General features: G+C 39.1%; 1 protein-coding gene across 3 annotated transcripts; it reads right to left on the reverse strand.

Moving 5' to 3' along the window:
* Positions 1 to 170: 170 nt before the first annotated feature.
* tmcc1b (transmembrane and coiled-coil domain family 1b) lies at positions 171 to 18,412 on the reverse strand. 3 transcript variants are annotated; one of them, XM_059328368.1, is made up of 8 exons: positions 18,099 to 18,412; positions 12,118 to 12,291; positions 8,412 to 8,455; positions 6,828 to 7,093; positions 3,593 to 4,012; positions 2,165 to 2,649; positions 1,350 to 1,485; positions 171 to 1,268 (listed from the first exon to the last, which is right to left on the reverse strand). In XM_059328368.1, the coding sequence occupies exons 4-8, from the start codon at positions 7,050 to 7,052 to the stop codon at positions 954 to 956; spliced, it is 1,581 nt and encodes a 526-aa protein (XP_059184351.1). In that variant the 5' UTR covers positions 7,053 to 7,093; positions 8,412 to 8,455; positions 12,118 to 12,291; positions 18,099 to 18,412; the 3' UTR covers positions 171 to 953. The 3 variants fall into 3 exon arrangements, with proteins under 3 accessions (XP_059184351.1, XP_059184349.1, XP_059184350.1); XM_059328366.1 differs by having other exon boundaries at positions 6,828 to 7,602; positions 18,099 to 18,411; XM_059328367.1 differs by lacking the exon at positions 18,099 to 18,412 and adding an exon at positions 14,949 to 15,064 and having other exon boundaries at positions 6,828 to 7,602.
* Positions 18,413 to 18,447: the final 35 nt, after the last annotated feature.

The following is an 18,447-nucleotide window of genomic DNA, read 5'->3' on the forward strand; positions in this document are numbered from 1 at the left end:
TACGGAAGCACTGAGTCTTTGAGCACTCCGCTCTTCAAGTATGTTAATTCAGTTCATATATTATTCTTCTGCAGTGGAAAAGCCACCAGGATAGTAGGATCCAGTTGGCCCAGAGGGCAGGGTCGCAACTCCAAACTTAAGTTCTTGATAGCATTATCCTGGTTGAGGCAGAACCAGTGTTATTGACTTCAAACATCCATAAGAAACATGTTAAGACCCCACTACTATTTGACCCAGTGACAAGTCTGATTCCAGAGCAATAGCTGATGTGCAAGCAGCCCATTCTTCAGAGTGTAGTGAGCAGGAAGAGGAGTAGCTGGTCACACAAGCTGAAATTTGAAACGTTCGAGTAAAAGGGAAAGAAAGAGCAGACTGAAAAACCAGGGGCAAGACCAGAAGAGAGAGAACTTACAAAAAGAGAATATGGACAACTAAATCAGCAGAACACTGTCAGCTCATTACAGTTAAAAGAACATAAAAAGCCATCAATCAGCTGTATTAAAAATAGCAGTGACTTCAAAACAATACCACTTGAATCAGCTCAAAAGTAATAAAACTCTGAATTACAATTTCTTCTGTGGGGAAACAAAAGTTTTCCACATGTAAACAAATTCACTCAGAAGAGAGAAAATCAAGTGTGCAGTTCTCTCAGCCCCTCCTTCAACCCCATTCACCCTGTGCTTGTGCCACAATTGCATCACAGATAGAAAGTCAATACCATACATCCAGCCTTTCCTGCCCCTATTCTCTGTTTTACTCTTAAAACACATTTCAGAAAGTGATAAAGTGACAAACCTCTGATGCAAGCCTCCTGAGTGTTTTGAGAAGCTGCTAGAGGAAAAAAAGGAAGGACTGTTGAGATTCACCTCCCTGTATGGGTCAGTGTCCTCCCTTTACACATCAGCCCAAAACCCTCTGTTCCTTCATGATTCAAATGAGCCTCTCCAAGTCGGTCATCTTGGGTGCAGGAGAAAGCGATGCAAATACTCTGAAAAGGCCTCCCAGTGCCTCCAGAGAAAGGCAAGGAGGATAACAAGGAGCACTGTAGAAAGCGTGCGGCTGCGTGTTTTCATTAGCGGGACGACACAGTTAGCCACCGTGGACACAAACACCAAAAGGACTGCCATAACAGCTAGCAGCACATTGATTAGTTTTCCAAGTAGAGTCCGTGCTGTGGCGTTCTCCAAACCCTCGAGCTGGACCACCTGCTGTTGTTGCTGCTGCAGCTCCATCTTGGATATACGTGTCTGACATGCCTCAAGCGCCTCCTACAGGTCAGAGACAAAACGGTCAGTTAAAAAGCTCTCATGACAAAGCAGAAACATTGTGGTACAATTGGAGAAGCTTACCTGAATGTCTCTCGCTCTTTCGTAAGACTGGTAAGCAATCTTCTCCTCCATGCTGGCTAGTTCCTGTTTCAAGTTGAGGATTTCATTCTGGTGCAGTTCTGTCAAGTCATTGAGCTGTTCTTCTAAACGTTCACACCTGCAAAACAGTGACAAGAAACCTTACATCACAAACAAGGCATTCACTCTCTACTCATACAGATCTACTAAACATAAGAGACAATACCCAAAAGGTATTCCTTATCAGGAATCAATGCAAATACTGCACCTCAATGGGCATTATTCGGCATAGAATATGGTCACTTGCCAAAGAAGAAACAAAAATCGTAATTTACATTTTCATGAATTTTGCAATCAAAATCAAAACATTTTCACAATCCACAACTTTGTTTACCTGGTAACAACTGAGGGGTTCACTAATACCTGGAACAACTGTCACCAACCCCCTCCCAATTAGATTTGTATGCAATGGAAACATTGTTCACTACTCCAGTAAATAGGACCAACTTAGATATAACTTAACAGAAGATATTTCTTTGACTTAGTTATAAACACGAAAGCTAAGATTACACCAAAAACACACCAAGCAGCAGCCAAATGCGGCCTGCGTCAGACTGCCTTGTGATGTATGTAAAGCCACAGAGCTGTGGCCACATTGTCAAAATACAGCCATACTAAAAGTCAGGAATAGTGTAACCTTTGACGAGTAACTGCAGTTAATACCTACAGCCAACCTTTGTGTGTTTAGTGTTTTGCTGGTAAGCTTCAAAGTCAATAACACTGCATTATAATACAGTGCATAGCATCTGATATGATACCTGAATCGTTCCTCTTGCAGGGCCTCCATGATCATTGTGTAGTCCCGCTGATAGTGGGCTTTCAAGTTTTCAAAGGACTCCTCCAGTCGACCTTGGTTTTCCCGCAGCTCTTGGATCTCATGGAGTATAGCATCAAAGCCTGAGGCCTGGGCATGGTCAAGGGTATTGCCCTTAGAACTAGGGGGGCCTCCAGGGGCTCCGGTCGTGCTGTTGGCTCCTGCAGAGCCAGAAGTAGCACTCGAACAGTCATCATCACTGCCGTACTTTGGGCTGGACTGCAACTGTCCTGTCGCGAGGCTCCTTGTTCCCCCTGGGCCAACACCTTCATCTCCCTGGGTTTCATCCAAGGAGTCTTTCAGGGATGCAATGTTATCAGCGCTGCCAAACTTGTTGCGGATGAGGGAGGCAATTTCTCTTGGCTTAGACACAACAGCTCCAGCTGCAGAATGAGTGGCTTGAGAGAAACTGGAGAGGCCCCCAGTCACCTGTACGAACAAGTTCAAGTCAGTAATCAGGCTGTGTCAAGTTGCTAATGCAATATGGACACTAGTTTAACCTCAATCGAACTGATGACTAAAGCATTTATTACAGAGGCAGACAAATATTAGCACTCATCATTAAACAGTCTTAAACACACATAAACTGTGAGCTGCTTACCTTAGAACAACATATAATCCTGCAGTTTAAATGCAAAACCATCAACAGCCTTAATAAAATACAGACTAAATCTGGACCGAAAGCGAGGCAGGAGGTTTCCTTCTTGACATAGTTAATATTTTCCACCCATCACTTGTGTTCATGTAGTTTAAGGCACAAACTAACTCCACATGTTAATCTTGTTATAGCTTTTGTTGTAGGCTCACAGCCATTCCTGTTTTTCTACTCTCTGCATGCACACACCTCTCACTGACATCATTTGGAAACCCATCTACATGGCCATATGTGGCTCCTGTCAGCTCCACTGTAGTGTTGATATCACAATAAGACCACACTTATGTCTTGACCACCAAAAGTGGGAATTTAGTTGGTGAAGTGACCCCTCTAACTGGATAACTAAGGAACCAATGAGAATTTCTGCTTTTAAGGGAAACATCCACCTGGTTTAAGACCATAAACTAGGATTCAGTTTACTAGTCAGTAATTAAAGATCTTTCTCACAGCAGGTATTTCAATTTTGTTCCACTTACATGTGCCAGTAAAACATGCACAATACCGGCATACCTAAACCTTTATTCATTTTATGTGTTACCTGTGTTTGTCAAGTGTCTGTCTAAGAATAGTCAAAACACTATGAAGTTGTCTGTTCTTCTGGCTCCTTTACAGTTACTTAATCTACAAATGTGTAAAGTATTTACTATTTAAAGCATTAAATTCTTTTTTTTTCACATGTAATGTGTTGTCTTTTAAATATTCCAGCAAAGTACAAACCTTAGCTCCTACATCTTTCAGCCCCTGGTGCATGTCTCGGAAAACATCTTTGGGCTGCCGTGGGATGCCATTGTGCTCCACCTCTCGAAGCTTCCGGTGATAATGCTCCAGCTTCCTCTGCAGTTGCTGGATAGTTTGAGCTGACTTTTGGTTCTTCTTCTCAAACACCTGTTTGATGCGTGCACTCTGCTGTTTGTCTGCATTGTTGGCTAGTTTCAGGTATTCGGCCACGTTGTCATCACGTGCAGTTTGTTCAATTTTGATTTGTTCTGTGAGTTTGAGGATCTTCTGTTGGAGTTGGGCTATGGCCTGCTTAGTTCGCTGCGGGTCTGGGGTACTGTCAACTACATCATACCCATCTGCACCGTAGGGGAGGGCATTGGGTGACACAGCAGGGCCTGATCCATCATAGCGATCCAGCTGTTCCATAAAAAAATGAACAGAACAAAAACGTACAAACATGAAGAAATCCTTTTGATCATTTGAAGGTTGTCAAGACTTAAAAATCACCGTTTGTCACATTCTTAATTAATCATGCATTATTATGTAATCACTGGGTGATGTGATGCTGACAATACTTTAAAATCAGTTTGAAACACAGTACTGTATTGGCTTTAAATAAAACAGTTTTTTTCTGGAAAGTCATATTTGAAAACCTCCAGTCACCTTATACTTAGGATATATCTGTCACTTTGCGTTAACAACAGCAGATGGCGCCAGTAAAACAAAAGTTCCCTTCGTCACTTCACAGCAGGTGGAGCGATTCAGTGACTGTTGTGGGGAACAAAAGCTCAGAAAATAGGCCAAGTTAAATGAGTATTAAGGAGAAGGGATGACATTAATTTTAATTTTACCCCACAGGAGGTAGTTTAGTTAAAAAGCCCCGTGCAAATTACATGGAGCCATAAACAGTAATCAGAGACTTGAGACTCAAACTGGGGCAACATGAAGAGGGGTAAACATAAATCTTGGTAATTAACACAAACAAAAAAAAATTTCCATCATGGGAGCTACCATCATGTTCTGGAAACATGCCAGCTGTTGGGCTCTTTGTACACTGAAGAACTGAATGTAAAGTAGTCTGAAGCAGTTTAAGTGTAACCATAAAGCCAGAACAAAGTGCATTCTACAGAGTGCTAGAACATACAGTACAGGAAGATGTAGTTACATTTTACACTGGCAGAGAGGATTAGAAAGAGCTGCTAATCAATAAGTTTAAGTGCCTTTCCAGAGATGTTTAGTTACATGCTAGCAATTCTGTGAATATTTATTTAAACTGCAGGGTTCTAGCTCTAATACAAACTGTTCTGCAGTGCAAACAGGTGCTTGAGTAATTAATCTTTAAATCTGTATTTGTTGAAAGGGCTAAAAAGCAGGGGGGGCAAAGCAACAAAGAGACAACTTGTCTTCAGTGGAGGACAAATTGAAAAATAAAAGGTGATATGTTGTTTAAGAAGAACAGAAACACAGGGTGAAATGTTTCTATCTCTCTTTTGACATCTGTTGATAAACTTAACTCCAGCTTTCACCGAGTTGCCAGAGCTGCAAAACACTGTGGCACGACCCCTTGGTTTTACGATGTCTACGTTCTCCTAATTTGTCATTCCAAAGATTCTCCTGTCATACTGCTGGCATCAAGCTTCCAACTTCAATGGCCCTCTAGTGTGTAAAAACTTTTTAATGTCTGCTATAATAACCGCGTCAGGTTTTATGATTTCTTTCACTGGCTTAAGCGCAGCATCCAAAGATTTTTGGGTTACCACCTAAGCTGATGAATGTTAAAAAAAAATCAATGTGGAATGAATCCAAACTAACTGAAGTTGGTCCCCAGTGGATTTCAGTATCAAGTTTTGTCTTTAAGATTTTTGGGTGTACATTTTTGTACAGTTATTGTAACAAATTATGTTTAATATATATTTTAACTAAAAATCGGCAACATTTCCTTCTGGGGAGGAATATCAAACCCTTTCACCAAATAGGTGTGCTTAACTCTTCCGCAAATTTAGTGAAAACACTGGAAGCTACTTTAGAATAAAGCCCTGTTTCAAGTATGTTGTTTTTCTTTTAATCTGCTATGTAATAGGCATTTAAAGACCTCCGTCCTTTTACAGTGTCCCAGGTAATCACACTGACGACACTGTTCCCAGATTTCTATAACCTTTCGATGTAAAACAAAACAAATCGCACAAGTTTAAATCTGTTTCTCCCCACAAGCCTTCTCTGACCTGAAGTACACTCAGAGACAGCAAAAGGCTAAATTTAGAAAGGCTTAAAGCACATAGTGACCAACCACTCAAAGGCAATCTCTGACCTTCCACCGCTGACAGCTCATCTCCCCATTCACCAGTTCATCCAGGCACATCAAAGCCATTAACAGCCTTTTAACGCTTTTGCACAATTCACTTAGTTTTGAGATTCTCACAGAGATATTAGGCCATGACTCAGATTTACCTTTCATTTTTACAGATGGGTTGCAATCAAATACAGCGCATTTGTTTCCACATGAGTACACGGTGTCTCTATGTATTGCGACTTGCATCTGAATGTCCTGAAGACCACTTTTCCATGAACATTTGAGGAGTTGATCCAGAAAAATAATGCTGTTGTTTTTTGTGGTACTTTGCATGTTCTAAGACAGATTTCTGGAGATTTTTTTTTAAATGAATATAAACATATTTGTGTGTGAAGAGAGGAGATTGTTAGTGTTTCATGGGATATAATAATAATAATGTTGGTGGGAGACTACTGCATACAATGTATTAAGTGCTGAATAAAAGTTAATATTCATTGTTTTTTTCACTGCTATTATTTTAATTATTTTGTTTGGGACAAATCGATTCTGGTTTGGGCATGCATGCAGGAAATGTGCTGCTATGGAGTCAGTGAGTTAACTGTTGGCAACACCTTAAGCCTATTTTTTGGCCTTTCTTTGGTAAATTTGGTAAATTAGTATCTTGGAAAGATTACTGCATTAGCTATGTTATTAGCAGTTCCGGAGTCATCGGTGCTCAGACATCAATTACTGGATTACTTTTGATACTGAAAAAAACCTCTATGATCATGATAACATGATGAATATTTTTTTTTCTGAGTAATGACTCGCAGAAGGAGTAAAAAAGAGAGCCAAGAGATTTTTTGTAACCTATATCAGGACCCACCTTGCTGCATCATGATATCAAGCCTGGAATTTCTTCCTACGCTCACCTGAACTACTTCATGGGACTGAGACACTCACCTTGTCCGGCTCCTCGGTTGAATGATAACCAGAAGTTAGCAGCATGTCAGCTAAAGCTGGGCTGCTAGGTGTATCTGTGGTCGAGGAGGAGCGTGGGCGTCCAGCCTGCAGCAGGGCTTCATGGGTGCTGCGCCGGTGGATCTGAGGGCTACCTTTCTGGGGAGGGTCCCCAGGGCCCCCCACCTTGCTGCGGCGACTCTGCAGGCTGGTGCCTCGCTTCATCATTGGTGGAGCACCTCGGATCTGCTGCAGAACACGGCTCAGAGCTGCGGGAGGGGCGGAAGCGGCAGGGTTGTCAGAATCCAAAGGGAGCGCCGAGGAGGCAGGAGGGTCCCCTACTTCTGACCCTACATCAGTGGGTTCGGAGGGAGGGGCGCTTGTGCAGGAGACGGAATCATGTGGGGAAACGGAGGAGCGTCGGCGCTGTGGCTGGAAGAACTGCTTCAGGCCATGGCCCAACGCTCCCATGTTCTCCAGGGCATTATGGGTGATTTTGGACAAGCCATGCTCTGACTCCGACGCCCTCCTGCCAACCTCCGGCTCCGCTCGGCCTCCAGTGTCCGGCTCCTCTGGACTCTGCTCAGTACTACCCTGATCCATCAGAGACCTCCAGTTTCACAGTGAGGTTCTACTCGGGGGTGCAGGGGACTAGCTATGCCCCGTCGACACCCCCCCTCTGAGCGACTGGTTGAAAGCCGGGAAGCAGAGGGGATGGCGCTCAGTTGGGCCTTTTGAGTGGACATGCATCTGTGGCTTGGCGCAATGTCATGCTTGTCTACCACAAAAGGAAAATAAAAGAAATTATGACATGCAGTAGTGAATGATGAACATAACAAGCAGCAGAATATAAAACAATATAGAGCAACATAAACTGGGTTGACACAGACATGACCACTTTTTTGCACATCAGCATAAGAAAGTTTCTTCATTTTGTCCAAAATCAACCAATTTAAGTTTTTACAAAGCTGTATGTATATTCAGTTTGTAGAATGAAAACTGCAAGTATTCATTTTAGCTTAACAGCATGTGGTGTGTCTGACAGTGCCAACCCGGTAATAATGCAAAAACACAAAGTCTCCAAAATAAACAAGCTTTGAGAACAGTTTCTGAAATGTCGAAGTTTGTTAGATTGAACATGCTGAAGGTCAATGCCTCAGGCTGGTTGAGAAATCTCTTTCCATTGTTTATTTATAAGCATTCAAGCCTGACTGTATAAAACGCCACATGATAGTTGAATAATTACATTTCAGAAAGTATTCATTATGGAAAACTAATAATCACCATAATTAAAATGCTTTGATGTTACTAACAAAGAGACTACAGAGTGTAAAAAAAAAATGAAATTCTAAGCAGGCAGTGATTATCCAAATCTCAACTGATTAAGGTGTTCAACGATCCACGGAGGTCTCCTTTTTTCCATCTTGTTTTATAACAAGGCTAAATCCTGTAATATAAAAGACCATTCCAAGACTCTGGCCCTCAGATGACAGATTATATAAATGCCTTTTGGTTTACCGACATGTTACGAGACAGTGAGAAAGAAAGCAAAAGAGGAAGTGAGATAGAGTGTGACAGAAAGCTTACCATCAGCCCAGCTTCTCCTCTACTGACTCACAACTCACGATTGGCTAAATGAACAGAAATAGAAACAAAAAACCCTAAATAATATGCTCCATACAACAGAACAGGTAAAGAAACAAAAATACACATACTGTAGCATTACACAGAAATAAACATTCAACTTAGTGACTGGTAATAATGGACATGTGAAGGGAGAATACACCAGATGAGACACTTAAAAGCTTCTAACATGCTGACCATGTGAAACTGTCAACCTTATGACCTAATGCACTTTGTTTAAATCTTAACAGCCAGCAGGAAGTTGATGCATGGTGAGCCTTGTTGGCCATTATTGTACATTGCAGCATACATGACATGACATCATTAACATGATAGCAGCTTTAGACACTGTTCATATAAATACTAGTTCTACACAGAAACAAACATCAAAACATGGCATAAACACGGCTCAAAGGAGCTGTCACTGCACAACTCATCTGTACCCGGGGGGGGGGGGGGGTCGTTAGCCTGAGAGAGAGAGAAAGAGAGAGAGAGAGAGAGAGAGAGAGACAGAGAGACCTCCTTCCCCCCCCCCAACGAGTCAACAAATGTGCATGTTATACTTCAGTGTTCCAGCATACCCATTTCTAACCGGAGAAAACCAGAGAAAACCGGAGTTAAACCTGTTACTAACAATGCAACTCACCCTTTTCATGAAGACCAGAATACAATTCAAACCAACTGTAATTTTGTCCTTTAGTATTCCAGCACCTACGGTTGGGCAATATCATGACATATAAATATATAGTCAAAACGATATAATAATGTCTAATGTAGAACTTTTCCATATTGTTTATGTTGTGATGTCTAAAAGTTGAACTGTGTTGGGGCAATATTTACGTCATTTGAATGATCAGGGTTTCCACCAGTGTATTGCTAGCAAGGTTGTTCCCTTGAGTTGACACCCAGCCAAGTCTAAACATCAGGCTTTTTTTAAGATGTTTTTTCAGACAAAATTTGTTTTAAAAGTAGCAATCTCCTTTAAAGATTAACCCATAGGTCATGCATAGGTTGCGTGCATAGGTCGCATGTTCAGGGAATTCCAGCACATTCACCACCCCTCTGGAATACATTATTTCCATTGCCTTGTGCCAGGCCATGACGTTTTTTGGTTTTCGTAAGGAAATCGTGGTCTCTGAGTTTAACCGTGATGAACTCAGGGCACAGGGTGCTGTAGATGTCTGCTGAACCAACCAGCAAACCTCAAACCACATTGTGTCTGAAAGGCCCATTAGCGAGTTTACAATCTAAATCAAGAGAGAGGGTATAAGTATGGAGGTAGTAGTATTGTTATAGCTGGGAACGTAGCAGTGCAGTGTGTGCAAAGGTTTTTTGTTGCCGAATAAATGCTACAACTCCTCAAGACCTACACTACTGGTCAAAAGTTTTAGAACACACCAACTTTTCCAGAATTTAATTGAAAATTATGCAGTTTAATGTCTCAGTGTACTTATTAATGCACATTTGCAACATTTAAAATTCTTTATTGAGCATGATAGTGTTTTGAAAGTAAAAAAAGATTCAAAATCACATTTTATGTTGGACTAAAGGACTAAAAAAACACACAAAATGACAAAAAAAAGACACCAAAAGACACAAAATGACTAAAAAAAAGACACAAAATGACCAAAAAGACACAAAATGACTTACAAAGACATGAAAAGAATTCAAAAATGGACAAAATAGCCCAAGACTCCATAGAGTTAAGTCGTTAACCCATTTCTTGTCCCCTGAAAAAGGCCTACTTGTATAATTCTGAAATGTATGTTATATTTTACCTTTTTTTGTTTACCTCTGGCAGTTCACCACTTACCTTTGTACCCTCCCTAGCTGTTCATTTGACTTGAACTGCTTGAATTTCAATAAAAAACTGGAAAAATTGGGGTGTTCTAAAACTTTTGACCCGTAGTGTATGCTAAGTTCCTGTGTCTTGCTTGTTGCCTGTTGATGAATTTGACCAGGTTTATTTTTGATACATGTCGTTATCGGGATATTAAATGACCTAATGAACATATCGCCCATCGCTACTATGCTACACTGACTGTTTTATAAAGCAAAGTGAGGAAAATGTTTAAAGGAAATATCCAGAGCCTAGAGTGATGGGTCTGACTATGAAGCACATGGAATATTTTGCAGAGAAATGGAAAAATGATTCCAGGAGTCAGCAGAGCTACAAAGTATCACTTAACAAGCCAGCAGCACAATCTAGCACTAAAAACCCTATGAAATGCTCTATTACTGATACACAGTGACTCATTGCTGCTGGTCCTGCTGTTAGATCTGCAGTGTTGGATAAGAAAGCACTCTGTTAGAGGGTAGGTGGTAGTGAATAGTACAGTAATGAAAAAAATAAAAATAAAAGACAACCCTGACCATTCTTCTTCCCTCAACATGATTTAACAAATGGTTTCATTTTTAAATTGTATTACTTTTCACTCACTTCCATCACTCATTTTACTCATTATTTAAAACAAATGAGAAAGCCTTCTGGTAACTTTAAACTACATTCACTCAAAATTAAATTGGCCAATGCAAGCGAACCATAATGGTTACATTATTACACACATGATGGGTGACTTTTCTACATTCCTGAGAGCAGGTTTGGATATGTAGGTTTCCCGGCTGGGATGTCAGGGGTGCACATCTAACTGCAAAACATCATAAAATTAAGGATATCAATTACCATATGTAGCCTAATATAACTATGTAGCCAACTGATTTAACACCAAGATCCATCTGTGGATGCAAAAACTACCTTTAAAAAACTACTGAAGACCCAGCTCTTCAGAGAGCATCTTCTCTCCTAGCACCATATGATAATTCTACTCCTCAAAGAATTGTCACCAGCACTTATTGATGCACAAATAGCTCTTATTGCAGTATACCTTGATTGTTTGTTTTTACTCTTCCTGTAAGTCGCTTTGGATAAAAGCGTCTACTAAATGACTAAATGTAAATGTAAAAACATCTCTTCAACCACATTTCCTGGTCCTGAAACAGACACAGCCATTCAGTGACTCAGTGCGACGTATTGCAGTAGAAACTCAAGACAAGATATGGGCACAGACTCACACATAGACATGGAACTATATCCCTCAACTACAATGAAATTACAATGACGTCCGCTTCCTCTAGGCTAAGGGCAAAGTGTTCTATTCAAAGTGGGTCAGCTAACATTCGCCTATCACTCTCTGCACATGCAGCTCCAAGGTCACACCATCCAGAGTGTTGTGCATGTCTAGCAGCATTTATGACTTTACTTGTGTTAAAGGAGCAAATCTACAAAATGACAGCAGGGCCGATATTGATCTGGAATCAGTGTGTTTTCTTGGGGCCAGTGCTACATCATTGACCTGGATGCTTTGTTACAATATTTACATCTGCACATATCGGCGCTGATTAGTTTCAGATATTGTTTACAAAAAATGTAATTTATCCACATTTAGAATGAACATTGAAAATGTGATAAAAATCATATACATTCAGAAGCTCCTTTGTTTTTGCGTTTCTTTCACTTTGAACTGGTAACATTTGGGACACTTGTTTATTTTTGTTATTAATATTCCTATTAAATTATATGAATATAGTAATAGCAATAATATCATTGTCCAACAATTGTGTGTATTAAAAAAAGATATGAGATATACACAACTCAGCAAGATAAACATACCTTCAAATGTGATCATCAGCTGATGATTTGTGGATCTATTAACATAGGAAAATGCTTAATCCGAGGGAATTTCCCGCACTGTTCCCTCTGGACAATTCTTACAAATGGAAAACTGGTGGGATAGCTGTCAAACTTTAGTCAGCTGTTTCCATGGACATTTAGAAAGATCACGTGCTGCAAAGAATAACAGAAAACAGAGGCAAGACCAGTGTGAGAAACACTTGTAATGAAGACATTTCTGACATTTTTAAACTAAAAACTTCAGATACACAAGTAACGTCCTGAGTTAATAAAATGTTATTAGAGCGACCTATTCATCTTGTACTCAAGTCTCCAATAATTGTTGTTTAAATGATGTGCATCTATACAATCTATTGAAACGCCTTTAAGGCTATCTGTGATAATGACAATGGTTTTACCTCAGTATGACTCAATTATTTTACATGAAAAATTAGTTTGGCTAGATTTCTCATGTAAGGCAAGCAGAAAAACAGGACAATAGAGTTTTTTGATCTGTCAGATATTTACACTGTTAGGGCTTCACATCCAATGTTATTTTAAGAATCCACACATCTTACTTGTTAACAATGGTTTAGTATCTCTTCATGTTACTTAAGAAAGTAAATAATATTTATATTGTAGACTGGAACTAACAAACATTTCTATGTATTCTATGAAAACTGTAATATAAGCTGAATAAAAACAAAATCTCTACAAATAAGCAAAAAATGATAAATCTCTATAAAATATCATGTTGTTGATGCAAAATCTAAACCAAGCAGCTCCGTGATCAGAGAAGTTTTGCAGCTTGTGGAGACCAAAACCTGCAGCTCATTAGTTTATCATTGGCTCTATTTGCATGGTGTAAGTTAAGATGAAGTCTATCAGCATGCACTGTCAGAAACCTAATAATATATTTTAGATATTATTATCAACATTATTCTTATTATTCTTATAATTCTTATTATAATTAACATTATTGTTATTATTTGTTGTTGGCGCAGGAAATAAAACAGAGCTAATAGGAGAGCAATGCTGGATGTTAAATAATAGTCAGCTAATCACTAACATATTAAGCATAACATCTTTATAAAGCTTTGTATTATTTTAGTATGTGTTATTCAGGTAGTTATTCTGCATATAAGCTGCAAAAACAAACTGTGAATGTAGGTTTACAGTGAAAACACCAGAGTCAGAAAATCAATAATTATAATTTCCCCCAATCTGAGCTTGGCTGTGAACACTGCTTCAGATTGAGCATGTCTATGTAACATGGGGTTTAATGTTTAATGTCATTAAACTAATTAAATGAAACAGATAACATCTGTATAGCAGCCCATTGCATGGTGGTGATATTTGAAGGTAATGGCAGTTAAAGTGACTACTCCACCCAAACAAACAGGTACAACCATTCTTACAATATGCGGTGTTCATAACTTCAATGGCTAAAAATAGCAATAAAAAAAGCCTGTGTTTTAATTTTGTACAGCACAGGCCTCGAAGGCTCTTCAGTTTAATTAATTGTGTAATGTTAATTAATCGTGCTAAATTGCCCCTTGAGAATATCTGCAGGGCATGAAACATTTGCCTGTCTCATAGAACCACAACTGAGATGAAATAATTTAACTGGACGAGTAAACATCAACAAATGCTAGACATCAACAAATGCTAAACGCAACGACGTACAATGCTGTTTTTTTGTCAAAATTGTTTTTGTTTTTTTGCCTAAATCATCTGCTCATGACACCGGCCACCTATGGTAAAATCGCCTACATCCTCAGTTGATCAGATCATGTGATTTTACCCTTTTAAGATAATGACCTATGTCAAGTGTGTGATTTAAGCAGATTTATTATGCCTAAATAAAATTCTAAATAAAAGTCTAAATAAAATGTGACATAGGCAATTTTTCAACCTGCCTTTGTGACTTAAGCAAGATGTGGTAACACTTTATTTTGAAGGTGTCTACATAAGAGTGACATGAGCGTGTCATAAACATGACATGGGATGTGTCATGAACATTAATGACACTCTGAAGTAACTTGCTCATGATACTTGTCATGTCATGTTTCTGACTGGCTTGTGTGACTCTTATGTAGACACCTTCAAAATAAAGTGTTAGCATATCTTGCTTAAATCACAAAGGCATGTTCAAATTGCCTAAGTCATTTATTTCTCTTAAGTTACATAATTTACACACAGTGTTATTACTATGCCAATAGCCATCCTTTGTTACATCCTTCTTGAGTGAAATGATCAACTAATCTCAAATGAGTTAGGCTGATTTTCACAGGGTGACGATGTGCTCAGACAAACAGCGCTCTCTGGGCGGATACAGTCATACGTGCATTCCGATGAGATCATCACCACCCCTTCATAGTATCATCCACTCGCGAAACAATAAAGTTTATCTTTCTTTGGACTGTTTCACTAATAACAAACTTTCATTAAATCACACTAACCTTAGAGAGTTTACCATCACCATATACCATAGTTAGATTAATTACTCAATAGGTTACAGGTGCATTCGATGGCATTACATGTAGGATAACAGTAGTACACACATATGTTTAAAAAATTAAAAACCAGATAATGTTAAAGTGATAAAATAAATCCTGTCCATACACACACCGCGCCGTATTTATGCTAAATAAGTTACAGCAAATAGTCTGAGCCCAACGGTTTAACGTTAGCTCGAGATAAGAAGAGGATGGAATTAGCAGCTCGCTAGCTAACGACCGTAGGCCTGGCCGTTAAAACGCTCAACTTGTAGCATATATTTACTGAAAACATCAATGTATTTTTTCGTATTATTGTCGAGTCGTGCTGACCGTTGTGGTAGAGGCAGTCGGGACACATCGTTGACCCCGTTTTGGTGGCTTGTCTGCTGCTCTTGCTACTAGCAGTACAAGCTAACGTGGTGCACCGGGGGGTGTTCGTTTTACCTCACAGTGCACACCGGAACTGCTGTGCGGGGGTGAGTGTTATGTTACTTTATGTGTAGATACATTATGATATGCAGAATAGCGTCACCCTGTTAAAATAATCGCCTATTTTTTTCAAGTTTTGCAGGAAACACAAAAAACTTCACCAGAAGTGTAACATATGACATTTATTGATCATTTCACTCAAAAAGGATGTAACAAAGGATGGCTATTGGCATAGTAATAGACATAGGAGTCTACATAAGAGTCACACAAGCCTGTCAGAAACATGACATGACAAGTGTCATGAGCATTAATGTTACTTCAAAGTGTCATTAATGTTCATGACACATCCCATGTCATGTTTATGACACGCTCATGTCACTCTTATGTAGACACCTTCAAAATAAAGTGTTACCATATCTTGCTTAAGTCATAAAGGCAGGTTCGAAAAATTGCCTAAGTCACATTTTATTTTGATAATAAATCTGCTTAAGTCACACACTTGACATAGGCCATTATCTTAAAGGGGTAAAATCACATGATCTGATCCACTGAGGATGTAGGCGATTTTACCATAGGTGGCCGGCGTCACGAGGAGATGATTTAGGCAAAAAAACAAACAATTTTGACAAAAAATGACTTAGGCGATTATGATGTGTGACGATATAAAAAATAGTATGTATAATGAATATTTAGGATGTACAGCAGGATGTACAGCTGTCAGAGGTTAACCCGTCCAACAGCTGCTTTTATCAAAACCACAGCATTTAACATTTAAATCATTTACCTATCTAAACCCCAAGTCCTTTTAGGGCTTTGGTTTTTTTTTTTTGCTTTTCTACATTTTACTCACTGTGGTCTTGTATTTTACTGCAGTATTAACGCCATACACCATAAAAAATAATAATAAAAGAAAACGCAAAGTTAATTTCTCTCAAAAATATATTTTTCAAATTGGAATAAAATGGAATTTATATACACAATACTTTTCCAAGTGCCGAAAAAAAATAATCGGGGCTCCTCTCTTCCCCTCTCCGGTCCGTGTTAACAGCCTGCAGTTCTGTCTGATTGTTTTCAATCTGTACAGCACTTTGAATTAAGCACTTGAATTCCATTACACTGGAATTTATTTGAAAGGTGCTATATAAATAAAAATTAGATTGATTCGTCACAGCATAATCAATCTTGGCTTCCCAGTTGAACTGAGGAGTGCAGAATAATGTTTTTAACAGGGTCTAGTTATTCCAAACGGCTTGTTTTTTTGGCTATATTTTAAATGAGACATGTAGAATAAAGTGATGTTGACAAAAAATATCACAATTTTAAGCTAAGGGGGTTCAGAGGGGTTTTATTTTATTACTGTTTTCTAGATGTATTACGTTTCGATAAGCTGGGGAACAAAGGTTAGATTTGTGATTATCTGAAGAAATTACCTCTCAGTACTGCTGCTAATAAACACACTTTGCTCATGTTTTTTTGTTGTTGTACAAAAACATGATTTGGTTGTTGTACAAACATCACATAGCTGTACATTCCACTGCCCTTTAGTGATACAATTAAATAATAATCCCTTTACCTACACTCATGTATCTTAAATTGAACTGTCCTCTCAAATGTCACATTATTAAGATTCATAAATACTGTGTGTGTTATTCTCCACCCATCTCAAATGCACAAGAATTCTGTCAGACTGACAAACACCATGAAACGGCCCTCACAGGTGTGAAAAGCTCAAACACACACCGGGTGAATTTAGATTGGAGGCATTGCCATCTGTCACATACTCCCACCAGGGTTTCTTAATCACACCTTGGAGTCTTGTATTTCACGGTGGCGTATTTTAGTCCAACAGTGCTCACAGTGTAGGTTTGCATTAGCTTCAAATCTCTTTATATATAAAACATATAACTGGCAATTTCCAGGTTGCATCTCTTATTTACTGTGGATATTATTGTTGTTGTACATCACTGCCACCCATACATAAAAAGAAAGCATGAAAATATAATGTTTGCAAGTTCGGTTAGAGTTGGATTCCAATTCACTACGACACAATTTAATTGTTCATGAACCATCACCTCTACAGTCATGGAAATAATTATTAGACCACCCTTGCTTTCTCCTTGCTTTCTTGTTCATCTTAATGGCTGGTACAACTAAAGGTACATTTGTTTGGACAAATATAACGATAACAACAAAAATAGCTCATAAGAGTTCAATTTAAGAGCTGATATTTAGACTTTTAACATGGTTTTCTTGATAATGATTTTGGTTATAATCAATAAAAACATGGAAAATGTCTAGATATCAGTTCTTCAATTTTACTTTTATGAGCTATTTTTGTTGTTATCGTTATATTTGTCCAAACAAATTAACTGAACAAGAAATGGAAGAAAACAAGGGTGGTCTAATAATTATTTCCATGACTGTAGAGGTGATGGTTCATGAACAATTAAATTGTGTCGTAGAGAATTGGAATCCAACTCTCACCGAACTTGCAAACATTATATTTTCACGCTTTCTTTTTATGTATAGGTGGCAGTGATGTACAACAACAATAATATCCACAGTAAATAAGAGATGCGACCTGGAAATCGCCAGTTATATGTTTCATAAATATGTGACGAATCTGCTAACTGAGGCAAAACACAGCTGCACACACGAACACGGCAACCAGTTAGTGTGGAAACCAGTAAGGATGTAACACCGGCCTGGGTGTTGCCTCCAAAGTTAAACCTCTACGTAGCATTAATTCGCTTTTCGTAATCGCTCACATGTAACTAAACTTTCAACATCGCCCGTCCAGACTACCCCGTGTGACAAAACAGGCGCTTACTGGCCGCCTGGCCACTCCGCCTGTCAGGCTAAAAAACACCGCCTGAGCTTCAGCCATGGTTAGCTACAGGCGGACAGGGCACCTCGCCAGGCGGCCAGCGACAATTGGATAAACAACGTTATTCAACCGTTCCCCCCGTGCAGACCGGATAACAGCATATGGAGACACATTTCATTCACAGACCGCTTCGCAAAATGAGTGTTTTGCCGGGTTGAACTTACATGGGCGCTGAGAGGATTGTGTTGATGACCGTTCATCTCTCCCGATGGTGGAACACTCCCACGGTGACGTCAGATAGCGTGCTCGACGTCAGAACAGCTGAGCGCCGTACCGGACAGATAACCAGCCCACAAGAAAGAAAAAACAAATTTGTTTTTGTTGAAGTCAGAGTTTGAACAGTATAGCTCAACTCTCTCCTGTCTACAAAACAAAAAAGCTGTGAAGACTGCCAACATATGCACTGCGTTTAATGTCTTTAACATGTAATCTTGCGTCTGTTTATTTTATTATTTATTTGTTTTTGTTTCATTCTTTTCTTTTTAATTACTCTTCTATTTTATTTTTTTAATA

Source organism: Centropristis striata, chromosome 3 (genome assembly GCF_030273125.1).
Source record: "Centropristis striata isolate RG_2023a ecotype Rhode Island chromosome 3, C.striata_1.0, whole genome shotgun sequence".
In the NCBI taxonomy this organism is placed as follows: Eukaryota; Metazoa; Chordata; class Actinopteri; order Perciformes; family Serranidae; genus Centropristis; species Centropristis striata.

Bases quoted from the DNA above. Each gene is read 5' to 3' on its own strand.
- tmcc1b (XM_059328366.1), bottom strand. From the start codon at position 7,427: ATGGATCAGGGTAGTACTGAGCAGAGTCCAGAGGAGCCGGACACTGGA. The intron at 2,650-3,592 runs GTTTGTACTTTG...TTGTTCGTACAG, and splicing joins TGAAAGATGTAGGAGCTAAG to GTGACTGGGGGCCTCTCCAG. The intron at 1,486-2,164 runs GTATCATATCAG...ACTGTTTTGCAG, and splicing joins CTGCAAGAGGAACGATTCAG to GTGTGAACGTTTAGAAGAAC.